This window comes from Podarcis gaigeae (assembly GCF_964106915.1).
Source record: "Podarcis gaigeae genome assembly, chromosome: 5".
NCBI classification, from domain to species: Eukaryota; Metazoa; Chordata; class Lepidosauria; order Squamata; family Lacertidae; genus Podarcis; species Podarcis gaigeae.
This window is the reverse complement of record NC_139681.1, coordinates 31370731-31396991: the sequence shown is the minus strand read 5'-3', so window position 1 is coordinate 31396991 and position 26261 is coordinate 31370731. Positions and strand designations below refer to the sequence as shown.

Genomic DNA, 26261 nt, shown 5'->3' with positions numbered 1-26261 from the left:
TCTTATATCTCATATACAACTGAATATTTGGAGAGAAAGTCCCTCAGGAGCAACAGATGAATGGGGGAATGTAGCTCGGGGTTAGGGGAACTTGTTTCTGCCAGGGAACAGGCAACATTATGTCTGCCAGGCAACTGTATGTCTGGTAGAGCTGACTCAGAAATTAGTATATTAGCCAAATTAACAGAAGTTCATGTCTGAGGGCTCCTGGTCAAGAGACAACTTAGGGCTCCTGGTCAAGAGATAAAGGAGCGTTCCATGAAAAGTACAAACAGCTCTCACATATTATGTGCATTATTTATACAAATAAAATAATGCACATACATACTCCAGGTTCCATAAAGTAACTAGTAGGTAAATATGTGATGGGGGTGGGGGAGATTGGCTTAGCTCATCCAAGAGCTTCATTGCTATGACATGTTTACTTATTTAGGCCATTCTCATTTCAGTTAAGTAACAGGCTTGATGAAGGCTATGAGCTTTTCTCCTGATTATATTGTGCTACATTCCAGATTCAAGCATCTGACAGAGGTGTCCCACCTCGCAAGAAAGAACACACCTTAAGAGTGAATATACTGGATGTTAATGATAACCCACCAGTTATTGCAAATCCATATGGATACAACGTTAGCGTTAATGAGGTAAGCTTTTCTGCTTGCTGGCTTTCTGTGAAGAGAGTTATTTGTGCGCAAGGAAGATCTGGTTCTAAACCCAACAGCCCCTCATATTCTGCAACATATATAGACACTTACTTGAGAATATTATTTGACAATGTGCTTCTGGGTTTAGGCAGCAGAGCCCTGCTTGTTGTGCCATCCAGATTAAATTAATCGACATAAATACTGTTGCCTCTGTCCAACGTGTGGCTTCTCAAACAGGTTGAGAGAACGCGTGATTTGGTGAAATGGCCAATCCTCTCAAATTGCTTGTGAGTCCCACACTAAACAACAAGAGCTCAAATAAGAAACCAGTTCTAGTCTATCTGTTGCTGTAGGAAGATGATGTAATAATAATAATAATTTATTATAATAATTTATTATTTATACCCCAACCATCTGCTAGTCTTTGCCTAATCCCAAATCCAAATCTAATTTTTATGACACAGTTCCATTTTTAGAGAAGTATGCATAGATATAGATATGCCAGACTAATATTCCTATTTGTGTGTGTGCTCACAGAACGTGGGTGGAGGTACCGCTGTGGCTCAGGTGCGAGCAACTGACAGGGATAGTGGCCTCAACAGTGTCCTCTCCTACTACATCACTCAAGGGAATGAGGAACTGACCTTCCGCATGGACAGAGTGACTGGGGAGATTGCCACCCGCCCCTCCCCTCCAGACCGTGAGAGGCAGCAGTTCTACCAGCTGGTGGTCACTGTGGAGGATGAAGGCAACCCAGCCCTCTCGGTATGTGGTGGTGGTGATGTGATGCCACATGCAATTGGCAATGATCTTGAGAATTATTGAATACACTTATTGTGGGATAAAGGTCCCAAGAAAAACTGAGCAGGGTAGATTTGCCTTGTTCATCTAGTTCTGAAATTGGAAGATTATTTTGAAAATGCTGTGTTGTCAGATTCAGTACATGGTCCATTTTTAACAGTAAGGTCACGCAAACACACGTTATAATTTTAGTGATCCGTACAGTTACAGTGGTACCTCGGGTTAAGTACTTAATTCGTTCTGGAGGTCCGTTCTTAACCTGAAACTGTTCTTAACCTGAAGCACCACTTTAGCTAATGGGGCCTCCCGCTGCCACCCCACCGCCGGAGCACAATTTCTGTTCTCATCCTGAAGCAAACTTCTTATCCCAAGGTACTATTTCTGGGTTAACAGAGTCTGTAACCTGAAGCATCTGTAACCTGAAGCATATGTAACCCAAAGTACCACTGTATTACAGAGAGTGTATACATTCATGATATCCATCCAGATTGTTGCCTCTTAGAACTTGGAGGTAGAGCAAAACAAGTTCTCACACATATATAAATATGCTGGTCAGTTAAATACTGCTTTTATATAGGCACAGTGGTGGAACCTGTTTAAAGTAACTGGAAAGGATTTACACCAGCGCTCTACTAACCTTAGAGTTTCTTATCTCTGCTACTCCTACCTACAAAGCACCAGGTTTGCAAGATCATTTCTGGATCCAACCAGAGACCCATCTAACCCAGTATCCTCTTCTCACTGTGACCATCTAGATGCCTATAAAAGCCCCTAGGTTGGACCTACCGTGTTACAGCGCTATCCCCCCAGGGCTAGCCCGGGAAGATTTGCCTCTTGAGGCAAAATCCATCATCTCTTCCTCCATGGGTGTACCCTGCTGCCACTTCTTCCATGGGTGCACCTGCATCAGGAGTGGGGCGTGACAGTGGAGGGGGCAGGGGTGGGGTTGTGGCAGCAGCGTGGCGCACCTGCAACAGCAGCAAGGCGCACCTGCAGATGGCAGTGGCAGGATGTGCCCACCATTGTGGCTAGTAGTCATTGACAACTTTTATTTTCCATGGATTTGGCTAATACCCTTTTAAAGCTGTCCCAAGTTGGTGACCATTGCTACAACTTGTGAGAGCCATTTCCATCATTCAGCCCAGGCTCTTTGTGAAGCTGCACTTCCTTTCGTCTGTCCTAAATCTCCCAGCATTCAGCTTCAGTGGATGACCCTGGACTCTAGTATTACGAGAGAGGGAGAATCGGTTTAAAAGGTGCCACCTTTTTGATTTTAAGTGCCAACAGGCTGGTTCCACTCCAGTTCAAGGGTTGGTTCCAGATAGGAGAATTTCTGGCTGTTTATTTACCTGGTGACTAATAACTTATCTCAGGTTGACCTGAGATAGCTGCCCTGTTCCATACTAGAATGAGTGTTTATTTGGTTTTAGGCTGCTCCTGAAACTCATAATCTGTCTCTTGTCTGTCTAGTTTCTCATGTATTGAAATGCAAGCTGGGAGGCTGCTCTATCCAACAGCTTTTTTTCTTCCACACCAGAAATGCAAGATGTACAGTCCACCATTCACACATGTCCTTGGCTTATTGTGCATTTCATAATTGTTTTGGGGTTCGTTGTTTTTCTGTGCTGATTTCCACTGGATGATATAACTGGAGAAATGCAAGTCAGTGAAGTAAACACCTGCCTCCCTTGCAGTAGATTCGCACATACAGTATTTGATACCATGACATCTAGGTTATGTTCTGGTTCTAACTATTATTTATCTTGTGCCTGTGTACATGGTCTCTACATTATTTTATGCTTTATGTAATGACAACAGGGAAGTAGCCTACGTGTTTTCATGCTCATAGAATTACAGGAACAAACCAGTTTAGAGAATGTAAATGCAAAGCTTCTCCTTCTGAATACTTCCCATTTTCAGCCATCTCTTAGCCACTTTTACCTAACAGAAATTTTCTTTTTGATGTGTATCTCTTTCAAACTAAAACAGGGGTTGTGAGTAACTTCTGTGGTGCATCCATACAGGGTTTTTGTTTTTTAGGATGAGAAATTTTGAGATTATGTAATCAGTATACAGGATTCAAAAACAGACTGAGAACGCCACTAGTCCAAACAGTTTGGCAACACAGTCCATAGCATATTTAACTGGCAGTAAATTTTACTATGTTCAGCCTAGAAAATGTGCTTAGAAATGTACAGTGTACCATTAAAAGCTGTGACTTGCAGCAAAACCATATACTACTTTCGCAAGCCCTTTTTCTCCTGCATAGGATCTCCAGCACCACAACATGCAACAGCCATTTGGATACAACCTAATGATTCAAATGACTGATATCATTTGAGCCAATATCAATTAATCTTGAGCTCCTGCTTGCTGCCTTTCAGAGTAGGGTTCCAGTTATGATAAGCTGATCAGCCTGCTTCATCTTAACCCAAAAATTTATTCCAACCTACACTATTTATCTACAAACATTTAAGGTGGCAAGTACTCCCTTTGACTCAGTTTAGTTCTCAGATCAGCTTTGTCAAAGTTCACAAAAGATATTTGCTGTTTATTGTAAATTTATCCAAACTCTGTTTGGAGCACTCCCATATTATCCAGACGCCACCTGAATAGGTTTGGCTATGCTTTCATGCATCTGCGCAAGTTATCCCAGCACAGTAGCAAATACCAAGAATCTATACCAGTTTTCCTAGTATACCTTTTGGCAGTATATCTGACTTCCTAGAGGAATTATAATCTGCCAGGCTAGAGGAAGGTTCTCTTGTCCCATCATACAGTCAGAAAACAGAGTAACTGAACAGGAATTGGTTTGTTTTGGTTGTTAAGATAGCGTGCTATGACTTACAGTGGTGCTGAGAACAGAAAAGCTGAAAATTTTAAAGCATTAAAAGAGGAAACAAAATAAAGGAAGCATGGCAACTTTTTGCACATTTCCCCCCTTCATTTCTAGTGGTTTATTTATTGCTGAGCAAAGTTGTAGTGGTGAACAGCTGCTGAACATTAAGATATGCTAATTTCTTCCCAGAACCCTTTTGGACTAAGATGAAGAAATTGCTTTAGTCAGCAGTACTAGTTGCACGGTAGAGTGCATTATGCTACACTAATTTTAAACCCTAGGATGTTTAGCAGTGGCATGACTTTTAGCACATTCTGTCGAAGCATCTTTAGTTTCTGGTAGCAGCTTATGAAGTGTACCGTCACTTCAGCAGCTTTATGTCCATCTCCCATGAGGAATTTTCTCTGCAGAGCCTTCATATCATCTCGTCACCATTCCAAAAGTATAGTCCCAATCTCCGCAGCCTACTCTGATGCTGTTTGTTACCATGCCAATTGAATACAGTGGTACCTCGGGATGCGAACGGGATCCGTTCCGGAGCCCCGTTCGCATCCAGAATGGAACATAAGACGTGACTGGACGTCTGCGCGTGTACGGGTCACGCTTTGCTGCTTCCGCACATTCGCGTGATGTCATTTTGAGCGTCTGCGCATGCACAAGTGGCGAAACCCGGAAGTAGTAACACACTCTGTTACTTCCGGGTTGCCGCAGATTGCAACCTGAACGAGCTCAACCTGAAGCACATTCAACCCGAGGTATGACTGTATTTAACAATCGGTGCAAACACGAGTCATTTCTCATTCTTAAAGTGTATACTCTTGTCTTGAGAAAGAAAGACGAACTAGTGAAAGTTTCATTTGGGACCTTACTGGGATGGGCTGCATTTTGATACTGTGGTCTGCGCTATCTTACACTCATACAGTTGTTATTTGGGAATAACAAGGACTCTCCTTCCTTTGAGGCTTTTAAGCAGAGGTTGGATGGTCATCTGTCATGGATGCTTTAGCTGAGGTTCCTGCGTTGCAGCTTGTTGGATTGGTTGACACCTGGGGATCCTTCCAGGTCTAGGATTCTATGAATTACTCAAATCCAATCCACTCTAACTTCATTATGTTTTATGGAAACATCATAACCTTATTAGAAACCTAAACATCAGTGAGTGGGGGGGGGGGGTCGCAGTGCATTGGAGAAGCACATGTTTTGCAGACAGAGGGACCCCAGCATCAGCCAGATAAAAGGATCAGGTGGCAGGTAATGAGGAAAGCCCTGCTTGAGACCGACTTGCCAGTCAGAATAAGTAATGATGTACCAGTGGTCTGGTTCAGTTTATGGCAGTTTCATGTGATCAGCGGTGAGTGTTGGAAGTCTGGTCTATGGATTCTGTTGGAGTTCTTGATGAATATTACTTGCGCATGTCCTTTTTTTACCCCATGGCAAAAGAGAAACGTAGCCACAATAAACCTTTTATTTTGTCATCAGAACATTTTTTAAAAAAAAAACAAATATAAAAAACATTCAGAGGTACTATCAGAGCAGCTGGTATATTCACGTAGGATAAACCGTTCCCAGACCTACCTTTATACAAGCAGTTACCTTTACACACACACACACACACACACACACACACACACACACCGCTTCCTACTAGACAGGAGCAAGCAGGATGAATTTAAAAGAGTAAGGTCTTTTCTCATGTCATTAATAAGCCTGCTTTCTCTTTTCTTCACTCTCTGTTCTTAATTCATATGTATTTTAAATGTTGGAGGATGTGTACAGTCAAACTCCTTGTGTTCTCTCATCTATGGCAAGCAATGAATATCTTCTTAAAATGCCTTAACTTTCTTCTTAATCCGTCCTAACTTCAAACTTTCCAGAATAACTTACTTACTGAACGTGGAGCGGGAATCATAGAATTGTGAAATTGGAAGGGAGCATGAGGGTCAGTCTAGCCCAACCCCCTGCAATGCAGGAATCTTTTGCCCAACGTGAGACTCGAACCCAGAACCCTAAGATTAAGAGTCTCATGCATGTATCTCTTAGCATCATTTAGAAATTATTGGAATGGATTTTATTCCTATAAATGTATTTAAAATAATCACAACCCCTACATATTTCGTATATTACTTTTTTTATGTGAGGTCTCTCTTGGAAAGGGAAGCATTAGTTCCTCTCTGCAAACCCACATGCCTTGGAAGGGCTTAATCTGCTAATGAACATGGTATGATCAGTCAAAGAGCCTGAGATGCCTTGCCTTGCCTTGCAGTTTCCACTGTTTGCAATGGATGTGCTAAATAGACTATGAAACCAGATTAACGGGAGCTGGTTAAAACATGCTTCTGAGCTAAGGCATTTGGAATATATCCTCATATCTTTAAGAGATAACCACTGCAGTTTTGATAGAAATTGGATTAGACCAAAACTTTAATTTTCAGTATAAAATGTTTTTAAAAGTCACAACTGTCAGGTCCTAAGTGTGTTGCGAAATCCACATCTTGGGCAAATTTCTAAAATAGGTCTCCATTGTTTTGTGACAACAGCAGACTAGATTTGACATTAGATCTAAGTTTTGATAGCTTGGCATGCTTGTGTTTCGCTGACTATTTGCTACACCACCCTGATTAGTTAATAGCTGTGCATGTACCATGCAGCAAGCAGTAAAAAGAAAATCAAAAGGCTGATTCATAGAATTCGGAGAGCAGGTTCAGAGCCAAATTTGCTAAAAAAAAAATAATTACGATGTTTTAAGAAGGAAAAATTAGTTGAGACTGCAGTCAGGTACTGTGAGATTTTCATGTGTAATTTTTTTTTTTAAAAAAAAGCCAGGATACAAGCAAAATCTGTTGCAAAGCACCGCTTTTTAAATTATATGTATACACAATACAATTCATATAAGAAAGACCTAGAACGCCTAAGATGTTTTTTTTTTTTCTGACAGAAAGCTTTGAAGTTTTTTGTTTTTTTAATCTAGTCCATATTTCCATGGAGGAAAGTGTTAAAATCACTGTTCAGTTTTTAAGGCAAATGGTGGTAACTCTCTTAATTCCTCCCATGGCCGGTTCCTGTTAGAATTAAGAAATCTTCTTGATCTCTTCTCCAGTCTTGTACATGGTCCTGGTGTATTAAAGCCATACACCTTTTTTAAAAATATGTGGCAATTGTTCGTAAAATCATCAGCGTTGTGAAAAGAAAACGCCATCAGAATCCTAGAAGGTTTCAGTACCTCAGCCTCTTCCAGAACTTATTTTCTGCCCTGATATACTGTATTTAAGGAACAGAGTAGTAAGTGAAAGTTAGGACATGCACCAAGTGCCTCAGAGACCACCATTTTTCTTCCCCTTAGAAACAGTCTTCAAAAAGCTTTTTTTCCTTCCTATCCACCGCCCCTTCTCATTTGTTTGTTTGTTTGTTTGTTTAATGCAGCAGGCAAACCCTTGTTCAAATTGAGGCCAAAGATTCCATGAAAGACATTCTTCCTGGAAAGCTTTGTTATGCATTTGTCGTATTTGGTGAGTCAGGAACAGGCTCTGAAAAACAAACAGTGATGATTAGTTCGTATATTCATGCCTGCAAACTTATTTATATGTAGTTATATGTCTGCTGCCCCTTGTAAAGATTTCTGAGCTAGTTACTTCTCACCTCCCTCCCAAAAGCAAAGAAAAAATGAGAATGCGGTGAATGAGAATGCAGGTTGCTTCCCAACTCTATGCTAGCATTCATAGCATATAAAAGCCTTTTTCTGGAGCCATAGCAGGCAGCATTTGTACCTAGAAGCCACAGTACCACCCCAATCAAGAGGTTAGGAAACATCTCAGGTTCTCCAGAGTCCTCCCTCCCTGCCAACACTAGGGGGATTGAGTCTGGATTCTGACCAGAGTACCAGCTGCTGGCTTTCCATAAGTGAAGCAAAACTGATAACAGAAACTCCTAGGGAGCTAAAGGGTGCTGTTCATCTCATGATTTCCTCCCTTATTTGATCTCAAGGCATTTGAGAACGTGTAGCGTTGCAGCAAACAGCACTCCCCATCCCCTTGATCTTGGACGTGTAGTATGGCCATGGGCAACTTCTGAAAAGGAAATTATTCCACCAACCAGCATTTGGCGCGCGCGCGCGCGCACACACACACACACACATATATATATATTAGCAAAATTAGCAAAAATTAGCAAAATCCTCCATAAACACAATATCAAAACAGCCTTTTGCACCAACCAAAAAATAGCCAATATCCTCAGAAACCCCAAGGATAAAATCCAGTTGGAAAACCAAGGGATCTATGAAATACCCTGCAAAGTCTGCCCAGCCACGTACATTGGACAAACAAACAGACGAATAAATGCACGTATCGCAGAACACAAGAATGCCGTCAAAAAAGAAGAAAAAACTTCCTCTCTTTTCCAACACATGAAAGAAACAGGACACGAAATTAATTTTGCAGATTCCAAATTGCTCTTTAACACGGAACATCACCACAAGAGAATAATCATGGAAGCCATCGAGATAGAGAAACACCCTCACAACATGAACAAGCGTGACGACACATCCCGCTTGCCAGACATCTGGAAATTAGCCCTCTCCACAAAAACTGACACCAGATCCAGAGGCACACAGAACGCCAACACCAATCAACCACACCAGACCCAAACCCAGACCCTCTCCACAGATGAATTACTGACACCATCCAGTAGCCAATCCATGGTGGCACCTCCGGATGCTGCACCCCCCTGCAATCCCTACACAGATCTGGCTGACACAAGCCACAAAACCACAGCTCGCCCCTATACACGAAACCAAGCCAAAGCACAACTAAGTGCAATACAGCCATCTTCTCAGGAAAACTCTTCACAAAGTTCAAGAGGTCAAGACACAAAGACTTTAGCAACTAATCCTCACCTAATGACCCACCTAAGTGGTACTCAGGATATCACTCAAGAAATCACTCAAGGTATCTCTCAAGTAATTAAGGAACAAAAGAAGAAAAGGCACACTAGCCTGGGAACTTCCTCTCTGCCCAGAACATTGGAGGCTAGACACCACACCCCCTCTACAGTATTTATAGGAACTCAAACATTGAGATCCCGCTCTGTTCCAGTAACAAGAAGCCGAAAGCACCAGCCTGAAGATGACGAGTGAGACCTCGTCGAAACGTCGCCTAGACACCCCAACTTTTACACGGGAAGACACCCGAGGACACCAAAACCTGCATTCCTGTACCCGTGAAAATCTACGAAAGCATATATATATATATATATATATATATATATATATATACTGCTAGCTAAGGAACTAACGAAAAGGGACGTGGGTGGTGCTGTGGGTTAAACCACAGAGCCTAGGATTTGCCAATCAGAAGGTTGGTGGTTCGAATCCCTGTGACAGGGTGAGCTCCCGTTGCTCAGTCCCTGCTCCTGCCAACTAGCAGTTTGAAAGCACATCAAAGTGCAAGTAGATAAATAGGTACCGCTCCGGCAGGAAGGTAAACGGCGTTTCCATGCACTGCTCTGTTTTGCCAGAAGCGGCTTAGTCATGCTGGCCACATGATCCGGAAGCTGTACGCTGGCTTCCTTGGCCAATAAAGTGAGATGAGCCTCGCAACCCCAGAGTCGGTCACGACTGGACCTAATGGTCAGGGGCCCCTTTACCTTAAGGAACTGACGAGAGAGGGAGGGAGAGAGAAAGGAATAATTACCCAGTGTTGGGAAGAAACAGTCCCCCGGGACTGGAGGGGAGAGGGGAGTATTCGGTTCCGAGAGAAGATGTCGACCTGACTCTGATAGCTGGCGGCTAGCCATGTAGCTTAATTGTGGCCTGGCTTTGGGCTCCGAATTAATGGTAGGAATGTCATCAAAGACAGGATTCTCAATGCCATGGGTGTTGCTGAAAGGAAAAGCACAAGTTCAACACACTAACCAGACCAGAATCAAGTCTCATTCTCATTCTCCTCTTACTTAGATGGAAAACAAATTCTATTTAGATTGCTGCTACTTGTGTCTTTATTATATCGAGGAGAGAAGTACTGGTGTGTATTAAGATGTGTTCGGTAGTGCCTGAATGACTATTTCAGTGCTTACTAAGAACTGAGTCAGCTACAAACCAATTAGAGAGTCTATTTTTTGCTCAAAATATTCCTTTTAAAAAGCCAAGTTTCCAGCACTGTAAAAATATTCATTTCTTAAAGACAAAGTAACTATTTGTGGTGTCAGTAGTGACACCAAAATTAATTTCCATCTTTCAGTGTCTTGTTTATCCAGGTAGTTTTGGTTCAAGCAAAACCTGCAGAGCAGGACACGTAACACATTTAATGCTGTCAGACAGTCCATTTTAGAACTATGGAGGGGTCATATTTTGATTAATGTAAGCAACAGAAGAACCCGTTGACTGGTAAAGCTAGATCTATCACCATGTTAGATCGTCCTCTGGCTAAGTGGGCTTATTACCAGTTAGCTCTCTTTCAGAACAAAAAAATCAAGTACGTAAAAGTTTATCTTCTACTGGGAATGTTGTGTTATTTGGCTTAGAGGATGAGGTTGAGAAAGCCTGGATCAGGCCGACAGCAGGTATGTATATAAATCCATAATGTGCAACTAAGTTTAGCAGTGTGCAAGTCTGGGACAAAGTACATGGATGAAGGGCCAAAATCTTTTCCCCTTTACTAACTGGCTGTTGCCAGCCTACCAAAAACCCCTTACTGCCATTCTGCCTGTAGGAAAGAGGCTACAAGAAAGATATGGGGCAAAGTTTTGTTAGACCATGTCCCCTCTTTCCTAACACTGGCCGTGAAGCTCATTAGATAGAGTTGTAGGGCTTCTTTCAGCTAATAGTAGGGTATGGTTGAATGGTAGGTGAAGTTGGGGCCCACAGGTTTCGAGCCACCTGCTGCAAATATAAACATGGAATCTATATAATGCTAGTTCCAAAAGTACTGATCCGACTGCCTTAACTTTTAAAGTCCTAAATGTCCTAGCTCAGGGTATCTCAAGGAACTATTCTATCCATGTGACATGTCTTCGCCTCCACTACACTGGCATCTTATATCAACTTAAGAAACTCTACTTCAGATACCAACATTGAGGAGGTGCATTTGGCACCTACTAGGAAGAAAGCCTTTTCCTCAGAAGCTGTCTTCTCTGTTGAATTCCTTTTCTAGCAAGGCTTCTTGCTAAGACACAAAGATTTCAGACTTTTCTGAAGAAGTCTTTTTGGGATTGCCGCTTGATCTTGTTAGGCTGCTGTGTTACTGTGGTTTCATTATCCCATCTGTTGCTAAACCGTAACTTCTTGATGCTTCAACCTCTCTTGATTTTATTGTGTGCCCTAAGCCAAATTCCAAAGTAAAAATATAGCAATACAGTAAAACAGAATTTCTCACCTCTCCATTCTGACAAGTTCGTGAGCACCTGCAAAAAACGGAATGCAGTGTTGTTACTGTGACATTTCCCTAGGCAGTCCTATTTCACATTTAAAAAAAAATCAGGTGATAGAATTTCATGTATAGAAGAAACCCAAAGTTAATTTTGTCCATCCCCCTTGAGCTGAGTATATGGTCTTTTCTATGCAAGAGATCTATCCTACAGATGAGGAGGCCATGGTGCATATAAGGATATGCATTTCCAATTCCTCTTTAGTGACTGTTTGCTTTGCTTTTCCTAAGCAACAAATTCCTTTCTCTTTCGTCGTGACGCTTATTGGCTTGGTGATTTGGAATGGGGAAGTGGAAACTATTAATCCACATGGCACTCAGATACCAGATATAAGCAGTTTAGCAGTGGCCAGGAATGGCATTTTGTCCATTATTTCATCCTCTTTCCTTCTAGCAGAAACATTTTTATGAATAAGCAAAAGTTAAATCCTAACAAAATTTACTGCATATAATACATGGTTCTCAGTCCTACAGTTCCTCCTGTGCTCCTTTATTTGAGCTGCTACATAAAAGAGAAACTTTACAGTTACCATTCAAGTCTGATTCATGAATTGTTCCTGGATTTTCAGTTTCAAGTGTTGAAGCTCTCATATTTAGTAACCAAAAACCTCAAGGGTTTTAAATATATATATATTTGCATGTGTTTGTGCAGGAACATATATTTATGCATATTATCATAATTTTATTTCAACCACATTTTTTTTCCAGAAGAGAAATATTTCTAGCATATGAACATCTGGAATGGGAGATTCTTTGCTTAATAGGCCATCAGCTGAGGGTGTGTGTGTTTTTAGATGTTGTTCAAATAAGCACAGAATTAAAACAAGCTTGTTTGCTGCGAGAAAGGGTGCTTTGTGATGTTACGAGTAAGCATTATGCATTCCAGTAGGCACAGAAGTAGACCATGTATAAACAGGGACAGAGGTGGTTTTAGGGTAGTGTGGCTGGTGTAGCAGTACTGGGCGCCAGCAACCAGTGGCATAGCAGAGGAGGAGCAGAGGGGCAGTGGCCCCGAGTGCAAAATTCTGAGGGGGCAACCAAGTGCCCCCATCACTGAGGCTTTGTGACTAAGCTTCTGCTGCCTTCCAAAGCTGTGGGGAGGCAAGCTGCAACCCCTTGCCAGGCCTTCAGGGCTGGGACACATGCCTCCACCCCAGCTGTCCAGTCCACCAGGGGGGCACACAACACTTCCCCTGCCCCGGGCACCAAAAACCCACACTATGCCACTGGCAGTATCACAGGGGCGCTACAAGACTGATGTAAACTGAGCGAGAAATGGGGGGAGGGCATCAAATTGTCGCATCACGCAGAGCACCACTGAAATTTGAGAGCCCAAAGTCTACCACTGATGGGGATGGGGTAATTTGTTTTCTGATATGCCTAGCAAATATTTTCAACAAGGAATAGCAAACATGCAATAGGGGAGGGGGGAGTCAAGTAAACTCTTAACACAACAGTGTTACATCTGCATTGGCAGAATAATAATAATAATAATAATAATAATAATAATAATAATAATAATAATAATAATTTATTATTTATACCCCGCCCATCTGGCTGGGCCTCCCCAGCCACTCTGGGCGGCTTCCATAAAAACCAAAAATACAGTAAGATATCACACGTTAAAAACTTCCCTGAACAGGGCTGCCTTAAGATGTCTTCTGAATGTCAGGTAGTTGTTTATCGCTTTGACATCTGCTGGAAGGGCGTTCCACAGGGCGGGCGCCACTACCGAGAAGGCCCTCTGCCTGGTTCCCTGTAGCTTTGCTTCTCGCAATGAGGGAACCGCCAGAAGGCCCTCGGCGCTGGACCTCAGTGTCCGGGCAGAATGATGGGGGTGGAGATGCTCCTTCAGGTATACTGGACCGAGGCCGTTTAGGGCTTTAAAGGTCAGCACCAACACTTTGAATTGTGCTCGGAAACGTACTGGGAGCCAATGTAGGCCTTTCAAGACCGGTGTTATATGGTCTCGGCGGCCGCTCCTATGGTTGCTAACTTGCCTTCACCAAGCAGAGGGATTTGGGGGGAAATACGTATTAGAGCTAATCATCAGGAATGTGTTGCAATTCGTGACTCTAATAAAAGGCACATGACTTCACAGGGAGCTTGATTCTGAATACCTTTTTCCCAAAACAGCACCAATGAAGGCTTTAAAATAAATAACCGAGAAGTTTGGTAATGTTATTACTCTTATTACAAAAATATTCAGTATACTAAATGTTTAAAAAAGGAAATAGCTTGCTTTACTTTTCTAATTGTCGAAAGCGTTACCAACTTTTCTAATTTAAAAGCGTGACCCGTCCTACGCCTGTTTTACACAGGTGAGTTCAATACAGCTTACTTCCAAGTAAGTGTGCATGTATATTCTGACCATGTTGCAATTGCTAACCTGATAGCACAGGAAATCCAGAGCACGCCTTAGACTCTGTGTATTGGACAGGGTTGTCACGTATCGACTCAGAGACAAGATTTCCCTGTAAAGCTATAAAACAGCAAGAGGGACAATGCACCTACGGCCACTTTGCCCCCTTTCCATCTCTACCTGCAGTTGGACTAAAGAAACTAACATCCTGGTTTGCTGCAGTGGGTGGACTGAGACACATTGGCAAAAGGGGCTTGTGGGACAGGTGGGAGCGGAGTTCTGGGACCACGTATTTTATCATTCTGTAAGGACAAACAAATAAACATATAGCTGTGTATTCTCCTAGACAGAGAGAATTTTTCTCTTTCTGAATGTAGGGAGTTTCTTCTTTGGTGGGGTAGCGTGATTTGGTGCAAGCGGTTAATGTATTTGCCATAAATACAGTGACAGAACTTTGTGAAGCAGCCCATCAGGGTGGCTTTAAAGCAAAGGTAATTTAAATCAGCGATTTACGTAATGAGGAGGCATCGGAGAGGAAAACACCAATTTAAATGGAGCTTTCCACTGGCATTCCCTCATGTGTTTTCTAAACTAGAGGTTGGGAACCTCTACCCCACAGTCCTTAATAGGCCCAGGATGCCTGCCTGTTTGACCAAGCCATGCCCACCTGCCCTACAGGTGTGGGGGCAGGTAAAGCTGCAGCTGTGCCGAAAGGGTGTTTGCAGTCCCTGTGCAGCTGATCATTGAGGCTTGCAGAGTATGTGCCTTTGCCTATGTGGTTTGATTTCAAACCACCCCCTGCGAAAATGGTTCACTCGACATTATTGTGACGTCAGGTGGTTGATTCCTGAGACACTTAGGACCAGAAGCCATTGCAGTTTGTGAAATTAAGTATGAGAAATGAATAACCTGTGCACTGGTCATCATTGTCTCTCTTTCTTTCGAGCGTAATGCTCTTTTTCTGATTCGCTCTGCTTTGGCCCGGGTGCACTCACCCTCACAAAAACAATGTCACAAACAACTAGAATGACTAATAGGGTGAAGCAATATTTGTTAAGTTTTTGAGTAAACTGGAAAGATTTATTTTCATGAGAAGACCATTAAATGCCTCTGTTTAGTAGTCGGAGTGCACATATTCGTATGAGAGAAATTGCCATATTCGTTCTTCAATTATATCTAAAAGCCTTTTTTAACTTGAAGTCACTGTATTGGTTTAGATATTTAACTGTAGGACTGATGTGTTTATATTCAGATTAGGTAAAGGTAAAGGTACCTCTGCCAGTATGGGCCAGTCGTGTCCGACTCTGGGGTTGTGCGCCCATCTCGCTTAAGAGGCCGGGGGCCAGCGCTGTCCGAAGACACTTCCGGGTCACGTGGCCAGCGTGACAAGCTGCATCTGGCGAGCTAGTGCAGCACACGGAAACACCGTTTACCTTCCCGCTAGTAAGCGGTCCCTATTTATCTACTTGCACCCGGGGGTGCTTTCGGACTGCTAGGTTGGCAGGCGCTGGGACTCAGCAACGGGAGCGCACCCTGCCGCAGGGATTCGAACCGCCGACCTGACGATCGGCAAGTCCTAGGCGCTGAGGTTTTACCCACAGCGCCACCCGCGTCCCCTATGTTCAAATTATTTAATATTAAACAATTTACTCTTTCAGAGAAACTTAGTATTCACAATTCTTCAAAAAGAATTCTTTTAAAAATACATTTTAAAAATTGGGGTCTTTCTGCAATTTATTTTGAGACTAGAAATTGTTCGGCATAATTAAACGGGATCGTATCCAACTTGCATATGTTGCTGACATTCATTTTTCTATTTGACAAAATTTGCTTCTCTCCTACTACCTCTGTTTGCACTTTTTAGTATTTCCTGCTAGCATTTTCTTCATTCTTCTACACATTTTTTTTGTACAGCAACTGAAACACTAGTCCTTTGCTGAGTCTAAAAGCACCTGTTTTTGCAAGAAGAGTAACTTCCTCCTTATTTGCTACTTATAGTAACTAGATTCATTGTGTAACTGAAATGGAAGAGAGTATATTCTTTGTAGAGCTCACAGAAACCAAGCCCTAATATTAAAGAGAGGTCAGATTGGACCGTCTTATTTTCCTTTCCTTTCCTTTCCAAGGGTGGAGGAATCCATTAGTTGGTTACCTTCAACTAGGCCTATGTGATGCGCATCAGTGTAGTGGATTGAAGCAAGGCTCCAAAGCAAGCTTATTAAGGAGACAGGGGGAGACTAGGCCGTGTGAGCTGACTCAGTCATCGCACAGCAGCTAGAATGGGCAGAGCCTGCAAGACAGTCCTCTAGAGACTGCTTAGTCAACCTGCACAAGACGGACATAAACTATTCAGGAAAATCACCTTTCTTCTTTGGTTCCTGAATATAGCTCTTAACTTAAAAATGGGCATTTGATTGAAATCTGCTTCATTCTATTCAAGGCAGAGAAGAATCAGAATGAAAGTGGAGTAGAAGGTCTCTTAGACTAGTTAGGGCTAGCTTTCTCTGAGACCTCTGGCTCCTAGGTGGTAGCAAGAGTTGGAAAACTCCTAGTGTGGGCATCACCCTCCAAGCAATATAGAAGGAGTATCATTGAGTTTGTTTTGCCTGCTACAAGTGTGTCATGGTAATTTAGTGGAATTGAAGAAGTTCCCCGTTTCGCCTCCTCCCACCCCCTCAAAAGTACAATATCTGTTGGAAGGCAACCAGTGTGTTCTGATGTACTTTGCAACTTCTGCAATGTAAGAGTTCTGAACCTCAGAATGTGAGGCAATCCACTGTGTTTGAATTCTTACATCCAAGAAACATTTGCTGGAACTCTGCACAATGAAAGCAGCTAGGGTAGTATTAAAATGGAGCTGGGGTGGGGACATATCCAGTGCTTTTTTTCTTTAAAAAATGTTTAGAGGTACTCTCATTTTGAATCACCATTTTATAGTTCAAATCGGGGGAAATAAATATAGTAAATGGACAAAAGTACAAAGATTCACAAAATGTTTAGGGGTATGTTTACCCCTTCATACCCCCCGCAAAAAAGCACTGGATATATCTCACTTCAGTGCCTAAAATGAGGTTTGAAAAGATGAGGGAATTGAAAAAAAGAAATCCAATGAACTGTACATTTGTTAGTCTAATTAGCTCCAGATTTCAATGCTTTCATTCCTCTACTTCTTACAGCTAAGCTGTAGAAGGAACTAGGCAGCTGCTGAAATTTAACCACACTATTCATACTGAATGAAACTGTAATATTTATATGAAATGGAAGAAGGTTGTTCCACAGTTTAAAAAACACACGTCTTTTTCACACCTCAAGCTAATGTATTTCCAGGCATTAGCCCTGCTGGCTGTGCATTCCAATGTGAATGTCCTGAAATCAAGGCAAAGCAATCAGTCCCAATGGGGATTTGACCCAGGGTAGACAGATTTAAGTTACAAGTCTCTCTAAACCTTATATGTAAAAAATGCCCCGAACTTTTGAAGACTTCAAACAAGCCAAATTCTGCAGTGATCCTAAATTGTTGTTTGTCAGTATATGAGTGTGCATCTATTTACACTTAAGAAAGGTGAAGGCTCATCCTGTTATAATTTTGCACTTAAAAAAAAATCCCTTAGGGAGTGAAACAGAAATGTTTGGTGCGTTCTAGCTAATTTTATTGCATCATTAGTTTATGTAAGTAACAGAAGCAACTGGCATTACGGAAAGGAAGAGAGGCTCATTTTTCTTTTGTAGTGAGACATATCCCTTTGGCATAGAACAATGCTAAGGAAGAAGATTCTCTAGTTGCCTGTGTGCAGGCACAGTTGCTCCATGCAACTCAGAAAGAAGAAAACATGCAGCAGCATCCTGGCCCAATATGAACACACTATTACAGAAATGATGCAATTTCTAAGTAGCGACAGAGCACTATGCCACACCCCAGTACAATTTAACACGCTGGTGCTTCGTTAACCAACCCTGCCCTTTCGTTCCGCCAATTCCTCCCAGCCACCCATTTTCCGAGAAATGTGTATAAACAGGAGTCCGACGAGGGTGGAGAAGCTGCTATGCCTGCAAAATGAAAGCAGCTGACAGGCTGCTAAATAGAGAGCTGGAATGTTGGCTTTTAATCAGAACGACTCCTAATACGCAGAACTGGGGCAGAATAGACGTCACACAAATATTTGTTTTATTTAAACTAATTCAGCAACGGAAACACTGTAAGATATTGGGGGGGGCTTCCCTTACATTTGACTCAGAGGCTGTAATTACTGCTGAATGCTGTGGCAGGAGTAAGAACCTATCAGTGTATAAGAGCTCTTCTCAGAGCCTTGCACTGGCTGCTAATCTGGGCCAAGTTCATGGCCTACTTTTATTGGCATACAAAGCCTTTACTAGCTTGGGACCAGTTGCCTTGCAAGATCACCGTACCTGCTTCAATCTGTGGTGCTGGCACAGTTACAGATGCCACATAATACTTGTTCCACACTTGTAAGAAATCAGTCTTTTAGTGCGGCGGCACCCACACTTTGGAACTCCCTGCCTATTGCTTGCAGGCAGGTGTAGGGTTACCATATGCCTGGAATTTCCTGGACATACCCGGAATACTGCAGTCGGAAGCACTGTCTGGGCAGAAATCGGGAAAATGTCTGGGAAAATCTGGACGCATGGCAACCCATGTCAGCAGTGCTGTTTTTGCTGATTTTCCTAAAAAAATATAGCTCAAATATGTCAATTTTGTGTGTGTGTGATTTTGCTTAAAAGAAGCTCAGCAACTTTTGTGTCCAGATTTTCACCTTTTGAAATATGGCAACCCTAGGCAGGTGCCTTTGCTGTACACTCTTCAGAGCCTGCTAAAAACATTTTCATTCAGAGAAGCCTATCCAGACATGCAGAAGCCAAGGTGTGTTTTAATCTGGTCTTGTTTATTGCGGGTTTTAATTATTTCTGAATGTTTAAAATACTCGATTAACCGCTTTTATGGACAATTTTATGGCTTTATTCTTTTTGCAAACCTCTTTGACGTTTTACCGCAATCGAGCGATATATGAACGTTGTGAAATAAATAAACCGTATGTAGCAGCTTTCTGCTCATGGCTTCTTGTGGGCAATAGGAAGTGGTGTAAGTCAGAAAAAAGGCCAGGAATGGCTTAGGGAAACATTTTTGCTTGTGTATTCAAAGCAATAAGTGCTGTGCCACGCCACACAACTTCACGCTTAGGATTTCCAAGTTCAAATCCAGAGCTCATGAATACATTTTAAATAGCTCTCCGGCAGCAAATGGGATGCAGACATAACTTTGCTGCAAGCCCCTCAGCTGCCTTTCCCTTCTGCCTACTGTGAAGCAAAACAGGTCCTGCTCACTCCAGCATGTGAAAGGGAAGAGCTAACGAAAGGACTACTGCCATTGCCATGAAATTTATCACCAATGCATAGTACTTCAAAACACACACACACATGACCTCCCAGAAGCAATTCTGCTTTCACCGTAAATGGCTTGGTATCATTAATGCAATAGCACAAATATTTTCATATTAGCGCCCGTGCTCTTGAAAGGACACAGAGAAGAACCAGATACGTATGTGTGTCACTTTGCACCGAATACTAAGCCTGTTAAGGAGAAATAAATCAAGACGGGATGGGGTGAGGAAGGGGAGGGAAACGTTTTGATACGTACGCCTGTTAGCGATTGCTTTTCTCTGCTTGTAAATGAGGAGCAGAATGAGGGGAAGGCACAGAATGCCCACAATGCAGGCCCCTGTTGCAAGTGCAGCTGCTGTGACATCTGAAAAAGAGCAAGGAAACAGAGAGAGTCACATCATCAAGCAAGCAGAAAGATTATTCTCATTGCTGGAGGCTGTTGGGTGTGAATTTGGTGGTTTAGATATGAGGCCAAAATGCCCTGAATAGGAAAGCAATTCCTTTATACTAAAAGTCTTGTTGCCTTTGCCACAATATTATAATATTCCTGTGTAACGAAGTGGATTTTCATTATTTCAGAAATGTGGTGCTCCATCAAAATTTAGTCGAATGTCCCTTAACAATTTTACAAGGCTGTAACAAAAGCACGTCAAACTGCAAGTAGATAAATAGGTACCGCTCCAGCGGGAAGGTAAACGGCGTTTCCGTGCGCTGCTCTGGTTCACCAGAAGCGGCTTAGTCATGCTGGCCACATGACCTGGAAGCTGTACGCCGGCTCTCTCAGCCAATAAAGCGAGATGAGCAGCGCAACCCCAGAGTCGGTCACAACTGGACCTAATGGTCAGGGGTCCCTTTACCTTTAATCATTATTCAGATGAAAAGAAATGTCTCGAGCATTTGAGAAAGATAACAAATGTAGTTGTATATAAACCTAGGGCAATTATATTATTGCCTACTGGGTTCTTCATATAGTTGCACTGCTTTCTGTCAGACTGAAATGTTATAGAGAAGTGGTTGCTCCTGACGTGGAGATGAAGTCAGGAAGAACTTTCAGATAGTAAGAGCTGTTCGACAGTGGAACGGTCTCCCTTGGGAGGTTTTTAAGCAGAGGGGTGGATGGCCTTGGGTCATGGATGCTTTAGTTGAGATTCCTGCGTTGCAGGGGATTGGAATGGATTACCCCGGGCGGGGGGGTGTCCCTTCCAACTCTACAATTCTATGATTCTGTGAAGTGATGAGTGTTATGTATTGAAGTTCTCACCCTGGCCACCAGGGGTATCATGTATATAGTTTTCACTCAGGTCCACGTCAGTTAATTTAGGCGGGAAACCCTGGGTGGTTGTTGTTACAATGTTGACAGCCGGCTGCCTATAAAAGCAGGCCGGCTGAGCTGTTTGCTGTTCAGTTCAGTTCCAGCTTACTATAAAGAACCACTTGGAGAAATCTCTGTGTTGTCTGCTATGTCAATCCACTACTTAATAATGAGAGCTCAGTTTGTTGATGTTACACCTGTTATGCAGCTTAGAGGGCACTGGAGCCCTGAAAAAGATGGCAGTTCTAATCACTTGTGGTCCAAAATACATAAACACCACTGGTTATTGTTTAGCAAGAAACTGTCGTAGACGGAAAAGGAACTAAACATTTTATTTTGATTAAAACGTAACAAATTTAAATATAAACTCACTATGTGATCCCAGCATACAAATGAGACTGCATGTGTAAATAATAGGAAAATACTCATTTTATATAATTTTAACTAATGAATATTTTCCTATTAATGAAAATCCATCAGCTACATACAGATTATCCCCCAGATTACCAGATTACCCCCCCTTCTCGGTGGTGGCGCCTGCCTTGTGGAACGCCCTCCCATCAGATGTCAAGGAAATAAACAACTCCCTGACTTTTAGAAAACACCTGAAGGCAGCCCTGTTTAGGGAAGTTTTTAATGTCTGATGTTTTATCGTGTTTTTAATATTCTATTGGGAGCCACCCAGAGCGGCTGGGGAAACCCAGCCAGGTGGGCAGGGTATTAATAAAAAGAAAAAGAAATTATTATTATTACTATTATTCCTATTTTATTATAGATGTCTACTTGTATTTATTTACTCAAATTGGCAAGTTTGGGGAAATTTTAAGAAATTATGTATGATATTTTGAAGAGTATTCCAAATTTATTCAAAAATGCTTGAACAATATATTTTGTTCAGCCCCTTTTGCCAGTACAAAAAGGAGGGAGGGGGACACTGCTGTAATTGCAAATACTGGGCTTGATCCAAAGTCAATGCAAAGGCACTTGGTAGTTTCATCGCCCTTTGGGCTCAGATTCATGATAAGCTAATGACATTTAATCGCATGCAAAGCTCTCTGCTTCATGTGCTAGACCACAACTTCCCTAAACCTTTATCAACTTACAACTTGACTTGGCAAGCTGTGTTTTAGTCCAGCAAATACTATTTACTCTGCATCTGTGCAGATTTAATCAAGGCAGTGAAACCCAAAGCCTGATAGGTAAATGCAAATTCCATGCCAGCAGCCTATTTTTATTTACAGATATTAAATAGTGTCTAGATTATAGACAGGACAGATCTGTCTCGAAACAGATATGACTAGTATGAGTTATACTTGTTGAAACACAGCTGTCTGACTGAGAAAGAGAAGGGAGAAAAAATGTTCTAAGCATTGCCGAATCGCAGTGAAAGAGCAGCTTTCATTCACACAGAGCTGCTTCCAAGTAGTTATAGCACCTATGACAAGTATATGTACAGCTTCCAGTAATGAATCAGCCAAATTAGTGAACAGTGAGAACCTGAAGCTCAGAGTTTGTCTGGTTTTTCTGCAACAAGATGAAGTTCTACTCTCCGGTCCTTTTTAAAATTAAAGATACCACGTATTTAGCGAACAAAATAAATAGCTAGATGCCAAAACTTGTAGGGAGAAGAAAAGTGTCAGAATTAGTTGGGCTGGAATAAGTTCAGTAATATGTGTAAGATGCAGAACAAGAGTCAAGACCTGTTTATTCAACTTCCATGAGCAAGGGTGGAAAACTTCCTTAGGCAAATTCACATCAGGCTGCAATTTGAAGGACTGCATATTTTTCCACAAAAATGAGATCTCCTGCATGTGTAATACAGGAACATGTCAATGAGGGGATGTTTTCCTAGAGACTTTTTCCTGGAAAGGGAGGTGGTGGCAATTGAAACGTGCAACTGCTGCTTGAAAAACTTCCCTACTTGATTTTGTGATTGTATAAATTGGCCCTCAGTGCTGTTTGCTGGAACTGTAGGAAGTCAAGCTCTGTCTTTATGCATGTTGGAACTGTAGGAAGTAAAGCTCTGTCTTTATGCATGTTGTCTAGAAATCTCCAGAGATTTAAAATTGCCTCTAGTCTGGTAATAAGCTATGTTTCCCAGCATGTGTGGGAAATGGAAGCTTTGTTTTTGAAGATGTGGAATATAGTGTAGAACAAAGAGGTTCTTAAAGCTCCCACCCTGAGCCATTAAGGACAAACTAAGAAAGCAGATGTGAGCTCCTGGCTTAAATTTGGCTAGGAGGTACAACTTCACTAGGACCTTCAGAGCTGCTTTAGGAACATGTCTGACAGCAGGTTTTTGTTCCCTTTTTCAAAAAGTGTTTTGTTATCAGAAGTTCCACAGAAGTTCCACTAATCTCATGCAGTCTTGTATTCAATGATGATATAAGATCTGTAAACACCTGTAGCAGCGTTACCACATATTTATAAATTTGTCATCAATATTGTGAAAACAAAAAGAAAGGATAGCTCAGTTGGTTAGAGCACGATGCTGATAATGCCACGGTTGCAGGTTTGAGCCCTGTATGGGACAACTGCATTTTCCTGCACTGCAGGGGGTTAGACTAGATGATCCTAAGGGCCTCCTCCAATTTAATGATTCAGTGATTAAGAAAACACTGCAGTCCTTACCGTAAGGCCAAGGTATGGCATAGCTAATATGAAAGCACTGTTTCTCCAAGCAAAGCATATCTACATACAGCACAAATATTAAAATGTCCTTTCAGTTTATTGTTGTTTCCTTGAACTGCCCACTTATTTCATTGTCCAAGTCCCTGTTATTTCCCAACTACATTGGGTTGTTCAGAGATCGTCACAAGGGATCAGCTACTTTCTAAGGAAGCTCAAATACCATACAGCTAATGATGACTGTATGAGAACAAACTCTGCAGATCAGAACACAAAGGTTTTACTGCCAGGGGACTTTTGATTCTAGTCCTTCATGAGCACCTTGGAACAAATACTTCCTCCAATTTTACTTTTGCAGACGAATTCAAGGTGCGGAGCAAATAGGTTAAGACAAATTAGAGAGAATCTGCCCTTCATGACAGGCTACTGGCTGATATTTTTTTTGCAAATGCCCTCCGTTATTCATACGCACTATTAATTGAACCCTGAACTTCTCCAGGTTAGTTCTTGCTCAGCTTTATGAAGACATTACTCATTGGAAAGAGGGAATGACTGTAACCATGTACATCATATGAAATGATGTACTGTAGCAGGACTACAACATGACAACTTTCTTCCACCTTGTGCTTGATGCTAGAGAGCCTTAGATGCCAATAATCTACATATATATTTGGCCTAAATCATCAGGAAGAGCAGCCAGCAGTTGCCATTGCTTTGCATGCAGAAGGTCCCAGCTTCTGATATTTCCAGGTGGGACATTTCCAGGCAGTGCGGGGAGTTGGACCAGATGACCCTTGGGGTCCCTTCCAAGTCTGCTATTCTCTGATCCTGTGACTGAGGAAATCCTGCTGGAAACCCTGTATCTGTATCTGGCAGCTTCCTATGCAGCAGCTCCACTAAAATATACACCAGAGTTACAACCAGCTCTTCCTGGGGAAAGAGAGGCTGCCCCATCAAAAGTAAGGTGCAACTAGGATTTGCAACCCTGTGTTGCTGTAATAGATGTCTGCCTCCTTCCAAGCCCCTGTGCTGCATTTTGAAGTGAGAGAGCAAATATTTAACATACGGTATATAGAATACCAATAATGCCTTAGGCACTGCCTCCGAGGGCTTATAAAGGTAAAGGTACCCCTGCCCGTACGGGCCAGTCTTGACAGACTCTGGGGTTGTGCGCCCATCTCACTTAAGAGGCCAGGGGCCAGCGCTGTCCGGAGACACTTCCGGGTCACGTGGCCAGCGTGACATCGCTGCTCTGGTGAGCCAGAGCCGCACACGGAAACGCTGTTTACCTTCCCGCTGGTAAGCGGTCCCTATTTATCTACTTGCACCCGGAGGTGCTTTCGAACTGCTAGGTTGGCAGGCGCTGGGACCGAGCAGCGGGAGCGCACCCCGCCGCAGGGATTCGAACCGCCGACCTTCCGATCGGCAAGTCCTAGGCGCTGAGGCTTTAACCCACAGCGCCACCTGCGTCCCTCCGAGGGCTTATAGTCTGCAATAAATACTTATGGGGCAAGGAAATGTTAGTTTGGGGCAGGTAAAATAAACTGGGCAGGGTTGGGAAGAGTTAGGGAAAAGTTAGTGAAGGTTTGTTCAGAAAAGGTGCTGCTAAAGATATGAATCTTGAGATAAGCAGGAAACCACCGGATTAATAGTACACAGGAAGCTACTTCACATGCATGCAAGCAATAAATCAGATGAGGCCTAAAGAATGGAGGAGATAATGGGTAATATGGGGGATTAGGCAAGATGGTCAAGTCTGAGCCTGTAAGGCAGTGCAGGGAGACAGGTAATGAGATAATAAATAAATAACCACCAAATAAAGAAACAGAATATGTAATCTGCACTCATTTAAAGAAAACGATTTGTCTGAGTTGCAAAGGTAGTCTTACTTTCACTCTCCATGCTGGCAGCAGAATGAAGTGTGCAGTTTGGGAAAGTAGCATTTGCTGTAAAATAAAATAAATAGTTGTTAGTTTCTTAGAAAGTCGGTTCTTGCGCGGTCTTTTGAAAAAGGGATGAACATAATGTGCTGGTTTAGGTGAGAATGAAGATAGCGCCCTGGTTCACTTTCACCTCCTCCCCCATGTGGCCACGAGGAGGAGTTCGGAAGCTTTCCCTTCCAATAAACGTCCAATCAGAGTTAATGAAACTGGTTTGTTTTCACAAGTTAAGATGAACCACAGTTTGAGGTTCAGATGACATGCTTTGCTAAACCGATTAATCTAAAGCAAAATATAAAAAAGGCTTTTGATATTCCCCTCACAGCTATGCTGGAGGAGAGGAAAGAGAAGAGAGCATGAGGCTACGGGAGGCTAGGCTCATTCTCGTAACATTAAACTATGAGTTAGCATTATGTCTGAATAGCCAGTCACTACAAAACGGACAAATCCCAAAGTCTTGGGGACTTCCTAAATTTTTATTGGTTTAAAATGATTATATATGATTCTCTTATTATAACTTCAAAGCATGCATAAGGTTGCAACCCAGTTCTTAAAAATACAGGAAGAAATTCGGGGGGGGGTGTTAAAATTCACTTCATACTCTGTTTTTAAGCATGCTGCTACTAGGGTGACTTTTTCATTTTCCTGAGAATAATCTTTTTAGCCTATCAGGAATCATGGGTTATGATGATGTCACACTATGTAGCCAATCAGTTAGTTGTGTGACAGCATCACTAAGCCAGTTAAGGCAATGTGGTCAATGTTTCTTGGATCAACATTGCACTCACTCTGAATGGGCAAGCCTATCTATGGAGCAACATCTGAAAAACCATCAGATAATGACATTTTCATCACTGTCAAAGTGTGTGTGCGTGTGTGTGTGTGGCTCAGTTCTAAGCTTTCTCTTTTGATTACCCCCACAA

The 26261-nt window shown here is 42.3% G+C and overlaps 2 protein-coding genes across 2 annotated transcripts in view; one reads left to right on the top strand and one right to left on the bottom strand.

Moving 5' to 3' along the window:
- The window catches only part of CDH23 (cadherin related 23), a 394671-nt gene that overhangs the window by 309464 nt on the left and 58946 nt on the right, over window positions 1–26261 (top strand). Inside the window, exons 35-36 of the mRNA XM_083740685.1 lie at window positions 513–641; window positions 1179–1406. Of these exons, the coding sequence (XP_083596811.1) occupies window positions 513–641; window positions 1179–1406 (357 nt within the window). The remainder of the gene's footprint in view (window positions 1–512; window positions 642–1178; window positions 1407–26261) is intronic.
- Window positions 5733–26261, bottom strand: part of VSIR (V-set immunoregulatory receptor) — a 29406-nt gene continuing 8877 nt past the window's right edge. The window contains exons 3-7 of the mRNA XM_083740793.1: window positions 25288–25344; window positions 19715–19822; window positions 11649–11676; window positions 9969–10156; window positions 5733–7805 (exon numbers count right to left, since the gene is read on the bottom strand). Of these exons, the coding sequence (XP_083596919.1) occupies window positions 7768–7805; window positions 9969–10156; window positions 11649–11676; window positions 19715–19822; window positions 25288–25344 (419 nt within the window). The 3' untranslated portion in view covers window positions 5733–7767. The remainder of the gene's footprint in view (window positions 7806–9968; window positions 10157–11648; window positions 11677–19714; window positions 19823–25287; window positions 25345–26261) is intronic.